The sequence below is a fragment of the Tauraco erythrolophus genome, chromosome 27 (genome assembly GCF_009769465.1).
Source record: "Tauraco erythrolophus isolate bTauEry1 chromosome 27, bTauEry1.pri, whole genome shotgun sequence".
NCBI classification, from domain to species: domain Eukaryota; kingdom Metazoa; phylum Chordata; class Aves; order Musophagiformes; family Musophagidae; genus Tauraco; species Tauraco erythrolophus.
Window position 1 is genome coordinate 6741041 of NC_141491.1, and position 15737 is coordinate 6756777.

The 15737-nt window shown below is 44.4% G+C and overlaps 1 protein-coding gene across 2 annotated transcripts in view; it reads right to left on the minus strand.

The window, feature by feature from the left end:
• Nucleotides 1–2255: 2255 nt before the first annotated feature.
• Nucleotides 2256–15737, minus strand: part of IPO9 (importin 9) — a 40745-nt gene continuing 27263 nt past the window's right edge. For both annotated transcript variants that reach the window (XM_086627282.1, XM_086627283.1), the window contains exons 15-24: nucleotides 14626–14852; nucleotides 14265–14413; nucleotides 13214–13342; nucleotides 11686–11961; nucleotides 9775–9941; nucleotides 7230–7363; nucleotides 5578–5697; nucleotides 4996–5097; nucleotides 4100–4176; nucleotides 2256–3507 (exon numbers count right to left, since the gene is read on the minus strand). In XM_086627282.1, coding sequence (XP_086483408.1) covers nucleotides 3397–3507; nucleotides 4100–4176; nucleotides 4996–5097; nucleotides 5578–5697; nucleotides 7230–7363; nucleotides 9775–9941; nucleotides 11686–11961; nucleotides 13214–13342; nucleotides 14265–14413; nucleotides 14626–14852 — 1492 coding nt within the window. In that variant the 3' untranslated portion in view covers nucleotides 2256–3396. The remainder of the gene's footprint in view (nucleotides 3508–4099; nucleotides 4177–4995; nucleotides 5098–5577; nucleotides 5698–7229; nucleotides 7364–9774; nucleotides 9942–11685; nucleotides 11962–13213; nucleotides 13343–14264; nucleotides 14414–14625; nucleotides 14853–15737) is intronic.

Consider the following 15737-nt stretch of genomic DNA (forward strand, 5'->3'; position numbering starts at 1 on the left):
GAAGCCAGGCAGGTTTATACGGTAAAAGAGTTTATTTGTTAATACAAAAAAAACCAAGCCAAGAACAATGCTCATGAATAGACATAGAGTCTTGTTCCAGAGTCGGAGCTGCGCTATTAACTAATCAAATTATAGTCGGTGGCTATCAGAGCTCCACACTATTCCAGCAAGAGAACACCCGGTGTGCAGAACCCCACCAGTGCCTCCCCGCAGAGGTGCTGGGAGCAGGCCGGGTGTGTGCCAGGCACCAACACCGCCAGAGGCACATGCCCCCGGCGGTGCAGGAGCCCACACCCGGCCTGTGGTTTTAATTTAACGGGGAGCTTGTATCTCCTACCACGGCGTTAGTAACCTTCCTACGAGTTTTTCTCAGCAGTAGGCACCAATAAGAGCGGTGCTCTGCACCTCAAAACCCGATGTTAGACACATCTCTGTAGAGTCCAGTGTTTTTCATCCTGAGCAATCACTTTGTTATGAGCCAGATTTGTTTCTGCAAAGCTGACACCCCTCCAGCAAAAAATATTGTTTAAAGATACATGGTGCAGCATTCAGAATTCCATTAGGAGGAAGAGCGAGGAAGCGTAAGGGAAAGTTATATCTGTCCGAGCACCAGCAGGACCACGCAGAGGTACTTCAAACCATCTCCCTCGTGCACTGTGGCTCTCACACCCTATTTGGCCTCTTTCTAGCGACACTTGAGTCACAGTATTTCTTGCCAAAAACCATCCTGCCACACCACGGGTTTGCTCACAACAGTGTGCTGCACAACTATGCTGTTCCTGTGCCCACCAGAACACATGGGGACAGCACCACCCCCAGGGTTGGTCCCAAACTCCAGCTCCCATGCAGCAGAACTGTGCCCAGCCAGCTCAGGCTGCACGTGAGCTGATGCTGCAGGAAGGAGAGCGCAGTCCCCAGATGCCACTTACATCCCCCAATCTTTCCCATCTCAGCAGCTACACTCCTGGAAAAGCCACCGATACCTGTAAATCAAAGAGCAACTTCTACCCAACACACTTACGAGCTCTATCAGGCACTCTGTAAGACACTGGCCCACCTGCTTTTGGGACCTTGCAATCACAAAGAAATCCTTGGATTTCTTGGTTCAGCATGAGGAACAGTGTCAGTAGCAGTAGGTTGGTCTCATTTTTCACAGTCTTGCTTAAACCCACCATCCAACTCAACTAAAGCAAGCACCACTAAGGCACACAGCAGTGGACTCCTAACAGAAAGCACGCAAATCCCACCAGAACCTCTCCACCAGCCCTGGCTAACCGGACCCGAATGCACTCCCTTAACTACCGGCACCCTAAAACACACCCAGATGCTTCCAGATGTTGAGTATTCACTTACCTGCAAGAATCGGTGACTGGTTTTGAGCCCTGCTGCCAACACATGGGGTAAAAAAAGATGGTCCTACCTCTTCCCAGGGCTGGGACCAGTCTCTCTAAGGACACTCACTCCATCCTTCCAGGATGCTGCTACCAGGATACACCCCTGCAGCCATCTATTTCTAGCTGGGTTTCCTCAAGAGACCGCACTGTTCAGTTTAACTTGTTGGCCCTTTTCAGTGAAAGCTGAGAGACACACAAACGCCTCAACACAAAATTCCTAACCAACTTAAAAAAACCTAAAATATCTAGGTGGAAGACAGAGCCGCAGGGTTCCCGCTGAAGGGAAGGCCACGGCACAAAGTTCAATTATTTATTCTTATACACCAGAGAATCCACAGGGAAGAAAGATACCGCGACACGGCTGCGTGGAAAGTTTTGATCGTAGCTCATACCTTATTAGACACACACACCTCCCCAAAAATCAGGCTTCAAATGCTCTTCTCAGAGCTATTCATACAAAACCACTGAGAATTCAAGGATGGGTCAGAGCAGTTTGCAGTGAACATGGGGATTCCCCCTCGTTCTGCCCACTCTCAGGCACCATGTGAGGGGCTGGGGTGGGAGAGGGGTAGAACTCAGGGTTATTTCACCATTTTCCCCACATGCTGAACAAATTGTGCCATCTTTGTCTGTTAAAAAATTAATTTATTATCCCCTTCTGGTAAAAAAATGAAAAGCTATATTCTGTTAGACCAGTAAGATACAGAATTACTCCAGCTCTTTGGAGGTTTTTAGATACAACTTCAAAGCACATTATTCCACAAAGGAATAGCAAGTACCTTTCTTAATAAAGGAAACTCTATAATGGGTCAGCCTTTTCCTTTAAGCAGAAGAAGATGTATCCATTACAGGACCCCCTTTCTGTCCAGATGACTCCTGTGAAATACCCCAACATCCTCCAAGTGGCACATACAGAGAGTTTCCTAAGGAAAAATGTGTCTTTAAAAAGTGACTTCAGGAAACAAGTGCAAGTTCCTTTTAAATCTGTTTTATAAGAAGGATACCAATGTACATTTTAATAGTTTTATTTTCATTTTCCCCAAGCGGGAACCAAAGGCAGAGAGGTGTTGTGAGATACATCACGCTGTTCTTATGGGTAAATCAATTTGCAAACGTTATTTTACCACTCTATAAAAACACACACAGGAGTGTGAAGGAAGCAAAGTAGTTCAGAGTGGCTGTCATGGAGCATATATGTTAAATACAATCGGGTTGGTTTTTTTCCCCTAAAAATTGTGGCTCCTTGTGTTCCATAAAACCAAAGTCTTTAGCAGCCACATGCCACAGGAACAGAATTTCAGTGGTAGCTTCCTTTGAGCATGTGCACACAAAAGCGTTAGCAAAGAACTGTCCCATGGGACCGGACCGCAGATGTGAGCGACAAAGCCCCATCCGCAACAGGAAAAAAGATACGTGTTCAGTTTTATTGTCTCAGCTTCCCATCCAAACTCCTGTAAACAGGTTCCACACCATTCAGGCATCTCTGAGAAAAGAGTCTATAGTTCTACAAAAAGAAGTCACGCTGTAAGATCAAGATATTTACCCTGTATGTGTCATGCGAGCGCGAAGAGGAACGACCTTCCAATTTTTCACGAAACATCCAAGCAATCTGTAAGTGACCCAGTTCCTTTCTCTGTCCAACTGTGCTGTGGGAAACCCAGTTAAGTGCCTCTTCACAGGTAGAGACAGTTTGCTTTAAAAAATATTAAGGACACATTTATTTTTTTATCTTTAAGAAATTCCTGGAAAGTTACTGTGGAAAATGAAAGTGCTCCCATGGTGAGACCAATGTGCAAAGCTCTACAGACTTCTCTCCTTGCTGCTTTCTTAGTACTCCTTCCCTTAGCAGATTCATGTTGAGGCTCAAGACACTGCAATGAGGCCATCATCCACCTGTAACAAGCAGGTGGACACTGGAAAATGTTTTATGGTTAATCATAAAACGTGGAATAAGCCAAAAAAGTATTGTTCAGATATGATCAGTGTGGTCTCTTGCGTGGGTTTATATACCAATGGCCTGTAACACTCGCTTTTCATTCTCATTGAGATGGTCTGAAAACATTGCATAGCAGGGCTGCTGCGCAAACTGACAGAGGAAGTCAGTGAGATAGGCCTGGAAGGAAGACAGAAAGACCCAGTTAGCATCACGTCACCTTGGAAATGCAGCTTCTTTCATGTATCAAAAGATAAACCTCAACATGCACCCAGTAAGACAAAGGGATTGCAGGGAAGAGGAGAGCGATGCAGAAGGAAGGGAGGCAGTGGAAGGGGAAGGCTGGTAAAGGGCTTTTCCAGGTGGTGGTAAAAAGCAGGAGCCCAGTGTCATACAGGGGCCATGACTGGATGGGAGCATCTCCCAGTGGAGTATGAAATTCTGTCATGTTCCACCTCCAATCTACTTCTGACTCCAGCAAATAGCTGTGGAGCTCATGGGTAGAAAAGTCTCATCTCCCTCTGCTCAAAAAATTTTTTTCATACACATTTCCAGGTTCTAGATAGCGATCCAATACGGAAAAATAGCTCCGTCATTCCTGGGATACTCCGTACTTTCCAAAATAATTTCAATGAACTGAGTACCTTTGGGACAACAATCAGTACTGGTGTTTACAGTAGTTTGCAGTTTTGTTAAAGTACAACATAGAAAAATTAAGTTTGTAACGAATGATAGGAATCTGATTTAAAAAAACCTCATTCTAGAGCATCACCTGGAGGTCTATTTGGTAAAGAGGGTCCTTTAATGCATCTGGATCGTCCTCTTCATCATCTTCATAGTAATCCTCATCTGTCAGAGGCAAACCAGCACGTTTTAACATCAAACAGAGCAAAACATCTCAGGAAGTATTCTATTAGACTATTGTTGAAATCTGAGGATCCAAAAAGAAACAGTTTCAGCACTGCTGGGTAAAAAAAAAAAAAAAATCATTGTGTCCAGAATATTCACTCCTTAAGTTCCCATGATCAGAAAATGCTAAACCTTAGAGCAAGAGGGGTCACAGTGGGAATCTGGAGGAACAGGCAGGAGAGACGAGCACCCACGGGACACTACACAAGCAGGTTGGTTAGTTATGTGCACGATTATCTGACGCCTTAATCTTACGTCAGGGTGACACAGTTCCAATTCCATGCTAATGAAAGTGTCCCCCTTATTGTGCCTGTCTCTTGGGTTCTCCCTTCTACACAAACTGGAGAGCAGAGGAAAGGAGATGATGTACTCGCTGTCTTCTTTAGGCAGCCATTCTCTCTCAAGGTCACTCCACCAACAAGCTCATCCACTTCTACAACACTGTCATTCCAAGGTCACATATACACCTCTGAGCATCAAGTTTCTTTTTAGAAGAAATACCTGCGTGAACCTCACAGAAACATGAAGGCTACACAGCATTTGGACTCTTAGGTGAAAAATGCAGTTATTTAATCACCGTGTCATTCAAAGACATGTCTCTCCCTTACAGGAAAAGGTCCTTATGGAAAATCTCAGTGTAAGATTTCCTGGCCCTTGCCTGCAGCCTCTCTTGAGCTGCTGTCAAGGAAATAAAACTTTGATTAGGATGTCATCTACTCTATTTTCTCCTTGAGTCAGCACTTTAAAGCTGTTACTTACCATACTTGTTTGTGGAAAGAATATCTGATAAGAACTGTCCTGCTAAGCCTTCGTCTTCATCCTCGTCCTCTTCCTGATCCTCCCACATATCATTCAAATCATCTGTTTGGAGAAAAAATAATAATTCTAGAAACAATCAAAATCCAAAGAGGTCCAGTCTGCTGATGACCCTACAGGGGACTAGTTTTTAGGCAAACTTCCCTGCTTGTGTAGGTGGACGAAGGGAAACACCTGCAACCTTTACCACCCTTTTGGAATGAGTGACTCAAGGACTGGAGCTAAGGAAAAAGCAGCAGCAAGAAGAGATGCCTGAAGTAGGGAGGAAGAAAGACAAGGCAGACACACTGAGAAAGGAAATTTCATTGGCATACGGTCAGATCCTATCTTCCAAACTGACCCAAAATCATTTTCAGGTTTCAGAATACACAGCACTGATCCTATCCTTTGGATCACTATGTAAGACTTTGTAACTACAGGTATCCTATTTACTACTGTGAGTTTCTTATGACTATAAATGCTTCCAAAGAGATTACAAAGTAGATTTAAGCCATGCAAAGAGAAAAGACAAACCCAGTGTTTCACCTTGGCTCCAGTCTGCAGTTGTCTGTCTAGATGCATTTGCTTCCATCGCATTAGAGAGTTCATTTATTATTAATTTTAAGATTTTTACTAACAAAGGAATGTTTGTCCAGCGTTCAGGATCTGTAAGAGAAGAAAAATACATATCCACGCTGCTTTTAACAAAGTTGTTAAAACAGGCCTTTTTTTGTTGTGGTGATTGGTTTGTTTTCTTTTGTTGTTTGTTTGTTTTTTAATTTTACCACATATTTAAAGTGCTCACATAAAAGCAAAACTTCCAGGTTTTGGAACCAAGTTGATATAAAAGGAAGGAAGTGATACAAAATGCTCAAATGTTCTTCCCATATACGTTCACAGCTAGATTTCCAAACTGCCGTACCAAACCGCGCATACTCCGAAGGAAGAGAAGGCATGACTGAAATTTCCACCGCTGAATGAATTGGTGAGGCCACTCGATGAACTGAGAGTTACGGACGACTTCACTAAGCATCCTTCTCCGAAGTTACTGCTGCACATCCCGCGGGCGGCCACGGAAACAAGCACTGCAGCACTCCTACGCGTGGCTCTGCCCTTTCTGAGACACCGCAACTCCAACATTTCCTCACTAGGGCTCTTGCAAGGCCTAATTATTCCACAGGAATAGCTAGGCAGTGTTTTTGTTCTTAACTGCAAAAGTAAAGATCTTCTCAAATAAAGAAACTGAGCACTAGTGTTAACTCTTTAGGTGCTCAAATGCTGCAATTACAGTTCCTCCATCTGACTAGTTTGGTTTGTGCTGTTTGGCAGGGTTTTGTAAGCAAAGAATAGTAAGGTAGTAGGTGTTTTGTGACCACTACTTACCTCTTACACTCCTAGCGCTTTCCTCTATTTATTTCCTTTACCAAGTGTTACTTCATCACCCCAAATCCCCCAAGCCTATGATGGCTGAAGGCTCAAGGAGCACCAACTGCCTTGCTGGGCCTCCAGTTTGGATCAGTACAGCCCTTACATCCTATCCCTTGACTGGTTGTGCCCAAACTAGCACAGCAAGTTACAGAACCAGAGTTTTGACTGACCGCTCCCCTCTGGGGCTCAGCCCCCAGAAAAAAAACCTGCCCAGTTCTCGCTCTGATTTAATACACGAATCTCTATACAGTAATCTCCAATCAAAGATTTTGGGTTCAGCCAATTGAAAATAAGACAAGTCTCATGCAGGAGACTGGCCAAGCTTTCCTTAAAAGTGATCTCTAACTGGCTGAAGTCACTGCTAACACTTGTAAAAGTCTGTCTCATCCAAAAAAAAAAAAATCTCTGCATTCACTAAACACACTTTCCTCTCAGAGAAGGTACGAGGCATCATGAAATTATCAGTTCTGCCTCATGAGATGGAACAGGATGACGCAAAATAGCAGTGAATAACCCCCTATCCCATAATCACCTTGTCCACCTATCAAAGACATCAACAGTATTCCAAATCAGTGTTTGGCAAAATTAAGGCAAATAATGGATACGTTAAGTACCTGATGTATGGATTAGCTCTGAAAAAACAACATGCACCTTCTGTAGGAAATATCTCCCACAGCTTTGTGTCTCCCTTCCATTTTAAGGTCTTTCATAGCATCTACTAACAGGTAAAAAAACCCCAAACTCTTAAAACCAGCAAAATGTTTACGTACTTTTGGCCGACTTTGATCGTGTCCGTATTCCCTCATCCATATTAAATATTTCTTCTCCCTTTACCCGAATGTCCTGAAGTCGCTTGTCATCTGTGTTGATGCCATACTGAAGGAGTTTACACAACGCTACAGAGCTGGGGAGCAGAGAACGGGAAAATCACAGGTCGGCATTCCCCTAAACTGTCTGGCTTTCACAGTGAACTGTTAATGGGAAACGCATCTCCAGAGCAGACATTCAGATGCCCTTTTTTCTAGACTTTTGCCAAGAACAAGCATTACAGAATTTTTCTGTTTCTCCTGCTTTATGTCAGCATCCGAAACTGGACTCATGTCCTGCCCTGCACAGCAAGCTGAAATCTGACAAAGCTTTAGATTGAACACTACCAAACAGTGCACACATACATCCAGGGTTTTTCCAGTTCAGAAGGGCCACGGGGTTAAACACACTCCTGGAAGCATCAGGTTGAGATGAAGATGAAACTAAGAGGAAAGCAGTGGCAAGAAAGTAGTAATTTGATTGACCTGCAGCCATGAACATCACCTCTACTTTCCTCTGGTCTCAAAGCTCTTTTTCACTTCTGGTCCTTCACAGCTCTGCTACACTCAGACCTTCTAGTTTGCTCCCTCACTATCTTCACATGTTCTTTCCATCTCTGCTGCTCAGACGTCTACTCCACACCTCCATACTTTCAAACCTTGTCCAGTTCCAGGCTGTTTTCAAGACATACTGAAGATGACTTCGACTACAGGTTAAGGCTGCTAATTTCTGCTGGGCACTCCTAAACCTCTCTCCTGGCTCCACAAGTCTCAAGCTGAAGTTTCGGAGCTCCGTGGAACTCGCTCTTCTCCTGCTTTCACTTCACACCCTCTCTCTCTCCCACACTATGGCTCTGAGTTCCCCTACTGCTTGTTTGGACCCAGATCTTACATGTCACTCGTAAGTTGCCCAAAGCTTTCCTGTCTTTTCATCATGAAAGTCAAGAGCCAACAGCCACTTCTTCAACCTGCCACTCCCAGGGATGGGGACTGATGCACACAGAAGGTGCCAGCTATCTTCACGTTCCTTTTACTAACTCTAAACAAGAGGGCCCTCTGAGCAGGCATGGCTTTTCTTCAGTAGGCAGAAAACACCTGGCATCTTCTAATGCGTGATGAGCATCACTGTAAATAACCCAAATACAAGTGTTTAATACAATGTGGAGCTCTGCCACGCCACCTGTACACAAATAGCCCTAATCTTGGACAACACAGAGACAGCGCTGAACAACAAAGTTTAACCCTCTTCTCCCTGTCAGCGTCAGCCTTGGCTCTTCCCTGTGGCCATAAGCAGTCTCAGGGGCATCCTGCAGACAACCCTGCTCTGACAAAATGGGGATAAACCGTTGCTCTTAGGGATGAAACAGACCAAGTGTGACCAAAACCAGCACTAGATCCCCAAATCAGACTGTCTTGTACCGCATGATCACTCACAAACTTTCACTTTAAACATGCTGCTGCTTACTATTTATTTCACAGGCTGTGTGACTGCCTTATGACAATAACACACCAGCACACACTAAGGAGTAAGTTAACGGCTGGTGAGACCCCTAGGAGTGGTCTGCTCAGCTTCACATTTCTCAAAAAAGGAAAGACAGCAGCTGTGGCAAAATTTAAATTAATACTTTGGAATATAGCACTCTGCCTCCACTGAAACACAAATGTGCTCCTACAGCAAAAGGGAGAGAAAACCGTTTCAGTTGATTTCTTTATTGACTTTCAAGAGATCATTAAATTACTAATCAGAATTATTACAGAAATAATCAGATTATTTTAGGAAACCCTCTACAATGCCCTGAAACTCTACCGTAGTCTCTAAAGGCAATCTCACATCTGGAAGCTATTCTCATCCCACTCACAGAAGTTCCTTCTCAAAAGAACTCCTGTGCTTGCAAGAGACACCCCCTTCCCCCTCGGGGTCCCCTGTTCCGGCACAGAAACACCAGGCAGCACGAGGGGCACTCTGTGGAAGAATAGTTAACTGAGAGAGGCCACGCAGACATTGGCCACCTAGCTAAACGAGACCTTGGGAAGAACATCCTGTTTTCCAGATGTCTACAAACAAACAGGATGCCTGCAGATAGATAAGGTACAGCAGAAGGGAGAAGGTAACCGCAGATAGGACCCAGGGGAGAAATTGATTTCAAATATATCAACCAATCATGAGCTTTCCTTTTGCAATATGCATGAGCTAATTAAAGCGATTATAAATGTAGTATTGTTTAGCAATAAAGACGAAGCCTGTTGATCACTCATATTGAGCGTCCTGGTCTTCCCTCCGTCGCAACAAATAGCAACAGCACTCCAAGGAAGATCAGAGATTGCCCCAGTTACCACAGCTCTCCTGAGCTGAACTGACAGTGCAGGAAAAAATGAATTGTCCAATGCTGGCACACACTAACCCAAGTCTGAACCAGCTCCCCTTTCCCTCATGCCCAGGGATTTAATTTGCACGGATGATCAGTCAGCTAACGTTAAGGTACGGCTCCTGCTTATGGAAACATCCTACCTGACTTTGCCTTCATACTGCCCGTAGAATAAGTGCTGCCGGCTCATCCATTCCGCCATCACAAACTCCAAGGCAGGCTTGCCAGTTGGTCCGGGAAGACTACACAGGAACTCTAGGAGTGGTTCCAGTTGGGAGTGAACCAAGTGGGCAAACACCATAATCAAGGACTACAGGAGGAGAAAGGAAACGTTAGCTGTACACAATTCAATAGCTGCAAATGTTTTATCAAATATTCAAGTAACTGAGTTTCCTGCAAGAGCAGAGACTGTATTTACCAACCCCAAGAGGAAGAGAAAGTGTAACATCTGCAAGGCACTGTAGCCTACAAAAGCAGGAAATAAACTACTACAGTCAACAGCAGTCTTTATCCCCCACCAAAAAACACAGCAGGAGAAAAAACTACTCATATCCATGTCCCAAGTAAACAAACTTTCCTAAAGCAAAAATTAGAAAGAGGTCACAGCTGACTTTCGACTAGCAAAAACATCACATGGCGACGCTTGGACCAGTGCCCTGGTTTGCTCACTGGACCAGAAGCTGCACACATGGTTCTGCACACAGAGCTCTCATCTATGCCTATCCAGCAGAAACGTGCCTCGTTATAATGCTAAGGAACAGAAGTTACTGGTTGAGAGCCAGAACCCATATTCTCTTCCCCTCTTACCCCGGGGATCTCCTATCATCACCTCCACCACAGGACAATCCTTCTCCCCCATCGTAACTCAGCAGCAATTTTCCAATTTTGAGTGCACTTTTAGGGAAAGAACTACGAATTTTAGAAAAGTTTTTTTTACAAGATGCAGTTTTACAGTCTGACTTTTAAAGATCAGGGGTAGAATTCATACATTCCTTATGTCTAAATGTCAGTCTCCGAGTCTGAGGGCATCCCTGTAGGCTTCCTTGGGGAAAAGCTGCCCACTTCCAGAGGCCCACCTTTCAGGGAGGAGATGCAGCATTGTGAAAGGCCCGTTTCTCTTCCCCTGGCTACAGAGGCTTCATGTGACTGCTTCAGATTTAAGCTTCTGGATCTTTTAATTCCAAAAACAGGCCAAGTGAGAGCCACTCTGAACAGTTAAGAATTAACAGTGTACGCTAGGGGTAAAAAAATAAAAATCAAGGCTTTAAGATTAAATCTGTGCTGACATCTGAATGGCCTTCTTGACTCACCATGCGCTGGCTCGAAAAACACACATACCAAAACCAGAGAAACACACAAGATAAAACAGAGCAGAGCAAGCCTCAGCCAAGTGCCACACGGAGGGCAAAGGTGGGATCTTGCCAGAAGGCAAAACTCCTCAACAGTGCCAGCAAAATGCCTTCCCCCAGTGCTACTGAGGAACCAGGACAGCCATCGCCAGATGTTTTACACTAAGGGCACAGGTATGAAAGATAACAGAGAGAATGATGATAACTGGGATAAAATCATTCCATAAAACTGTGCCACTAGAAGCAGGTCAAGGCTGCAAGTGATGGTGATGCTCCCTGCCTGTCTCTGACCCAATGCAGGCCAACTACACCTCCCATCCACCACAAGTTCACCTTGCCTTAACTCCCAGGCATCTGTCCTTCGAACACAGCACAAAACCACTGGAAAACACGTGCTGCCTTTGCCGCAGCATCCCCGCTTAGGCAGCTCCTGTCCCCTCTAAAGGTTCACTGCTGGGCACGCACAAGACCATGAGGTATGTTCAAGGTGCATTAAAGCTCACCCACAAGAACCTGGCTTACCCCATCATCCAGACAACTCTGTATGAGCAGAGTAGGCGTTTTCCTGACTACTTCAAGAAGATACGTAGACCCTCCAATTGCACTACCCACACATAATCAGGCACCCAATTGAGAAAAAAAAAAAGAAGACAATTTCTTTTTCTGACACTGCTACTGACTCTCCTGGGTGCCCAGCCTGCTCACCTGCATTACACTGAGCGTCTCCGCTTGTTGCATTTTGCTCAGGATAGCTCTCAGGATCTGGTCCAGGTTCTCTCCCAGCTCACTTCCTGCTTTGGAAATTAAAGTGGAGACCAGCCTGCCCACAAAGGCAGCAGTGAATTCTGAGGTCCTGGGATCTAGAAGCTGGCTCACCACCTGCATCACATACCACAGTCCATTGTGGCCTTGCTCATCGTGCCATTGTGCAATCTGCTCCAGTGCCACCGAGACGTAGGCACGCAGACACTCACCACCATTCTAAATGAGAAGAGGATCGTGTTAGAATTTCCCTTTCTAGGTGGGGGCAGGAAGGCATAGGAAGACATCTCCTTTCATCATCCCCAAAAGACCATTAACCAACATGAAAACAATGGGCAAACTGGTGGCATCTGTAAAAGATCCAAGCTCTCTAATGTGCAGTAAAATGAGAGCCTAAAATTAAAAATAATTTCAAAATATTGCAGTTAATTATGAAGTACACCACTCTTCACTGCCCAGGCAGCTATCAAGATCATCTAGTAAATACAAAGACAACCTGAAGTAGCTGCAGTTTTGTGCCAGTCTTGTTATCCACAGAAATTCCAAGAAATTCTAACAAGTGAGAAATGAAGACAGCAAAATATAGCAGGAACAAAACACAACCCAGCAGCCAAGTTGCAATTTTTTTTAAATGAAACAAAGATCCAGCAGAGTCACCAGCATGCTGGTCTCCAACCTACTCTTACTGATACGATGTTTAGGGAAGGCCATTTCTATGGTCTGTATTCACATGGCAAAGGGTAGCTGGCACTATAAAACTGCCTACGTAAGGAAATGAAATCAGCTTTACTTTTTATAAGTCCACCAGTAACTGGAATGAAAAGGCACCCTGCGCTTCTACCCTTCAAAGTTTTTTCTTTCTTGCTTAAATCCTCTGAAGACAGCATCACATAACAGCAGAGCCTGCCAACACGCACAGCTCAGGCACTAACGCTGTCTGAGATCAACCCTTGCTCTCCCTCCATCCCACACCTGGCTTAGCCAAACAGAAGTTTGTCCTCCCCTTCCCACCTAAATGAATACAGGAGTCAAGGGCTAGAAGAAGGAGGTCTAGGTGTTCTTCTGTGCAGGAGGTCTTTTGCTTCCCTGTGCCCGAGCGCCTTCTCACAGACAGCCTCTGCCACTCCTAGGTGTGATGAAAGTTATTATGAGGGAAGAAAGTCAATCATGTTTTGTGGGTTTTTTTGTTTGAGTTCTTAAGGGTTTGGGATTTCTTTTTTTTCATGTTCCCCAGAGCCCTAAAATAGAAAAAAAGATCAAGGCTGCTGCTCTGTTCCCTCTGGTCCTCCAAATTAAGGAACGATCAGTTAAATGTCATTGCAGGCCCTTAAACAGCAGTAGTTTCGTGATCAACTGGAGGTGGTAGAGACTCCTGAGGTTGATACAGCCATCAGCAAGCAAAGCCTGGGCTCCCTTAAAGGCTCTTGGACTCACACAGCCCTGCAATCCTTCCCGCTCCCCACAGTGTTACCTGCATAGTAGCATTGTCATCGGTGTTCAAGCTGCACTGAGCCACTGCAGGGAACGCTTGGCAGATCAGGAGCTGGGACAGAGGAGGTTTTGTATTCCTCACAACCGTGGTCAATATATCAATAGAAGTCTGAAAGGAGAACACAAACAAAAGCACTGTTACAGGAGCAGCCATAGTATGCTAGGTCAGCATTACCCACCACTGGTGCAAGCATCAGAGGCGTAAACTGGAGGGATGTGAGCCAGTACTGCAATCACATCCTGATTTTAAAGTCTAGAGCATTTTTTAAACCAGAGGACTCTGGAGTCATGCACTCAAGCATCCCTGTATTTGACACGGGCACACACTGTGTGCTGTAAAAGTTCCCGAGGCAGTTCAGACATGAAAAGCAGCGTAACCACCTAAATATGGCACACAGTTCCATGGGACCCTGATGCATGCCGAACAGCACAGCCAGAGAACTGTTCCTGCTGCTTGATCCGTTTTGTTTACATTGATTTAGATTTGTTTTAATTACCCCTAAGTCACACCAATCAATAGGCAGATTATAAGCAAGTTGATAAAGATGTTTATAGGTTTAATTCCGTGCAATCGTTCTACACAGTCAATGCTTCATCTTTTATAAAGGGACTTTTTACAGAACGGACAAACCTGTATAATTTTATTTCCAGCAATTTATACATATGTGACGTATGAATCAGAAAAAGCCTTAAAAAAAGTGCAAGGAACAGTCATGTAGCCTGCTGGAGAACATTCCACCAAAAAGAGGAAAGTGTTACTGGTGAAAGATGGCTATGTCCAAGCAAAACTAAGGAGATGCTGCAGAGACTGGAAGGCGGCCAGAGGAGCGGTTTAAAGTTAACTTTTGGAAGCATCTCCCCCCCACCTGCAGTTTGCTGTCTCTACACAAACCAACCTCTCCCAATGATGGAAGTCACTGTTCCACAGCAGCTGAAAAGTAATCTTTCTACTCTTTGCAGACCAGCCATCCTATACGTTAACGAACAGGGAATCATCTCCAGCTAAGACCAGGTACCACTACAGCACTTACTGCACAAAGCCCTGCTGGGATCTTGTCAGCAGGGGCCTGCATGATGCTGACAAGAGTTGGTATTAGCCTCATCTGCATTGGACCCTGGCAGGCTTCTATCTGAGCTAGCTCCTTAAAGATATCTTGGGCAAGAGAAGCAACAACTGGATCTGGAGAGAGAAAGCACCATTTACTAGAACATACTAACAAACACATCTCAATTTTTGCTACAGCTACTTCAAATATGCAAAGCAGCAAGTTTCCCTTCTAGCTTTACCGCTGAATGAATCAACATTCATTCCATTATAATTTATTCAGTTTTCAGCACCAGGATTCAGTAGCAACAACAACTGCACTTTTAGAGTGTAACTGGAACGCATACCGTTACTGTACTTCAGAAATATTGCAATGGTGAAAGGGCAGATTTTGTTCTCCACACTTGCTGTGAATGCTGGGTCTACTGTGCAGACAATGCACAGCGTCTCCATCACCAGGTTCAGGACCTCCGAGCTGAACTGAGTGGCCAAGTGGATCAGTCCATCAAGAATGCTAGGAAGGAAAGGCTGCAACACATGGGTGCTCTCAGAGATCTTCAGCTGGTCACAATAGCTGGACAAGAAATTTGTGATATAAAAACACATACGTAATATAATAGAGCGATTTATACATTTAACTCTAGGTGATACACAAGGAGTTCTTCTTCTTCCTTAAGTTTACTCCTCTAGGACTTTTCCCCTTCAGTCCACTACTGCTTGACCTCTCAGCAGATCAGCTATCTTTCCTCCTCATTCCATCCCTGGTGGTTCACAGAAGCAGAGTTGAGTCAAGTGCTGTTAAGAGCTTCTACCAGCTCTTAGTACCAGTTCTCTCTCAAGAACTGCCCATCAACAGAGAAAATAAACCTCGAGGTAAAAAGGAATCTGAGACAGACTCTACTTACAAAGTGTTTAATCGCCATGTTTTACAAGTCAACTAGGGGAGGACAAAACGATTTAAGGAGTAGCTAAGTTATAAGTATCTGCTTTTACTTATTCACTAATGCTTCAGTGCAAACAGAAGACAAGGAGGTTTTTTTTAGGGGGAGAGGGTGGGGAAGAGTAGGGTTTTTGCAAGGGGGTTTTTTGGGTGTTTTTTTGTTTGGTTATTTTTTGTTTTTACACTAATGTTCATTTTTCACTTTAGAATCAATACAGTAGATCCTTTTTCCTTCTTGCAACTTGTTTACAAAACAGGATAAAAGAGAAAACCAAACCCAAACACTCCTATAGCTGTGATTTGCTCCACAAGCCCGTACTGTGCCATTCAGCCATCTCTGACTGAACAGGAGTAACTGGGGTTTCACCTTTATGCTTTTCATCACTATCTATTTCTGCTTCTCTGTGGGACTGTATCCGTTGCAACATTTTATTGCAGCCAACCTCGAGCCTCAGTTGCACATCCTTCACTAGAGTTACTCTATCTTGAACCTGCTTGCTTACGCTTGTTAAGCTGGCA